Source organism: Monoraphidium neglectum (assembly GCF_000611645.1).
Source record: "Monoraphidium neglectum strain SAG 48.87 unplaced genomic scaffold scaffold01817, whole genome shotgun sequence".
In the NCBI taxonomy this organism is placed as follows: Eukaryota; Viridiplantae; Chlorophyta; class Chlorophyceae; order Sphaeropleales; family Selenastraceae; genus Monoraphidium; species Monoraphidium neglectum.
In genome coordinates this window covers 10,207-12,419 of record NW_014011811.1, presented here as the reverse complement: position 1 = coordinate 12,419, position 2,213 = coordinate 10,207, and the positions used below count along the sequence as shown (strand labels likewise).

At 67.9% G+C, this 2,213-nt stretch overlaps 1 protein-coding gene across 1 annotated transcript in view; it reads left to right on the top strand.

Annotated features, from left to right (window-relative positions):
* Nucleotides 1–151: 151 nt before the first annotated feature.
* The window catches only part of MNEG_9096 (hypothetical protein), a gene marked incomplete at both ends in the record, with an annotated part of 6,913 nt that continues 4,851 nt past the window's right edge, over nt 152–2,213 (top strand). The window contains 4 exons of the mRNA XM_014042433.1: nt 152–160; nt 589–734; nt 992–1,197; nt 1,513–2,153. Coding sequence (XP_013897887.1) covers nt 152–160; nt 589–734; nt 992–1,197; nt 1,513–2,153 — 1,002 coding nt within the window. The remainder of the gene's footprint in view (nt 161–588; nt 735–991; nt 1,198–1,512; nt 2,154–2,213) is intronic.

Sequence of the window (2,213 nt, the reverse complement as noted above, 5' to 3'; positions counted from 1 at the left end):
GGCGGCGGCGCCGGCGCGCGCCGGCCCGCACGGCTGGCGCGGCGCGGCGGCGCGGGCGATGAGGGGGCAGGGGCCTGCCGCCTGCTACGCTCTTATGGCGCTGTCGTTTGTCGCAGATTTGAGCGTTGCTACCCTCGTGTACCCCATTACAATGCTGTTGGTTCCGATGCTGGCGCAGCGAACGTGCAGGACATATTGGAAGGCGAGCGGGCGGGGTGCGGTTTCGGTCGCATGACTAGCATCCATGACTAAGCATCCATCCAACGTGCACATTGCCAATACTTGAGGGTTCAGCCTGAATCTGCATCTAGCTGCAGCCACTGGGCATCCGGCTGGCCTAGGTTGGAGTGGCTTCTTGCACCCCTGATTCTTTAACCCATGCAGCCCAGCTGCGCCTGCCCACCTGCCCGGCGCGTTCGCCACTCTGCGTGAAGCCCTCCCTCAAGATTGAGCCTTCAGAGGACCCGGAACCATCTGGCATCGTTCCAGCTGATTGCTCACCACGGACTTTGGATTCGCCCACACACCCAAATTTCCTTGTAGCTCCTCATTTCCAATTCCAAAGCCATCAACCCTTGTCACCCGCAGGCGGCGCTGGTGTACTCGGAGGTGCTACTCATCCTGCAGTACACGCTGCTGGCAATGTCCCGCTGCATGTGCGACCCATCGGCCCCCGCCGGGCCCGAGCCCGGCGGCTGCATCGCGCTGCTGGCAGGCCCTGTGGCGCGGCAAAGGTGAGCGCCGGGCTATCTCACACGAGTGCGTCTGATTTCTTCCTTGTTTCATTCCTGTCATTCACCTCTGTCGTTATGTTGCTTTTGGTTCCGAATCAACGGTTTGCTTGACCCCCAAATTGGGCTGAAGTGAGGTCATGGAGCCCCTTGATTCAGCCAAACACACGCATCCGCGCCCCGCCGTGCCCCTGTGCCCCCGTCACAATCATCCCCGTCGCTCAAACACACACACGTCAATCGTCCTCCCACCCACCCAGGCTGCGGGTCATCGGACTGCACCAGTCCGCAGTCCGGGCGCTGCCGCTCTTCCTGGTCTACCTGTCACTCCTGGTCTTCAATTCGTCACTCGACCAGTACCGCCCGCTCGGCTTCCTGTCTCCGCCGAGGCCCCCGCGGCGCGGCGCGGCCGGAGCGCAGGCCGGGCGGCGGGCGGCGGCGGGGGAGCTCGCGTTGTGGGCATTTGGTGGGTGGCTTTACGGGCAGTCGCGGCGGCGGCGGGCACGTGCTTGCCCGTGAGAGGGGCTGACACAGATAAGGCGGCAGGTTGTCGATCGCGTGCCGGACTTTGAGCCCAGCTGCTCACGCAGCGATCTTGCTCTCAATTCGGCCTCACAAAGCAAGCTCGCTGCTGCAGCGCGTACGTGCGCGCACACTCGTGCGCACACACGCGCGCGCGCGCCGCGCATGCACACACACGCCGCGCGCTCGCACACAGCGCGCGCACACACACACACACACACACACACACACACACCTCACCCCTCCCGTGCCGCCCCAGGCTGGGTCCAAGGGGTCGTGTCCGCAGTCGCCTACGCGTGCCGCGCGGTGTGGGACCACATCCGCGCCTTCGCCTTCCCCCACGAACGACATCCCTCCTGGATCAAGGTGGAGCTCGGGCCGCCGCCCGCGCCGCCGCTAATCGACGGCCCCGACGATGCCGCAGAGGGCGGCGCTGCACAGGCCGCGGCGCCGCCGCCACCGCCGCCGCGCGCGTGGTGCACCCCCGAGGGTGCGGCGGCGCTGCAGGCGGCGCTGCAGGGATCCTTGGACGCCCTCAGGTCCTCGGACGCCGGCCGCGCGTCCGAGGTTGCGCGCGCCCCGGACGAGGGGCTGGTCGCGCAGCCGGGCGGCGCGGGGCCGGATGCGGCGGCGGGGTTGGCGCCCGGATTGCCGCCGCAGGCGCAGCAGGGGCAAACCTCGGGGCCGGAATTGGAAGAGGCAGTCGCGATGCTGTGGTCAGAAGGCAGCACCGACGGCCTCAGCGAGTCGCCGTTGGGCGCCGGCCCGCCCGGCGCGTCCTCCGTCACGGATTCCGAGGCCAGCTGGCGCGGGGCCGGCGACGGCCTCGGCGGGCTCCGAGGTTACGGCGGCGGCGCAGATCTGAGCTCGATCGGGCGGCTGGTGCTGCGGTTAGATCGGGTGGTGTCAGAGGATTCGCTAGATGGCACCAGCGGCGGCGGCAGGGGACGAGGAGGAGGG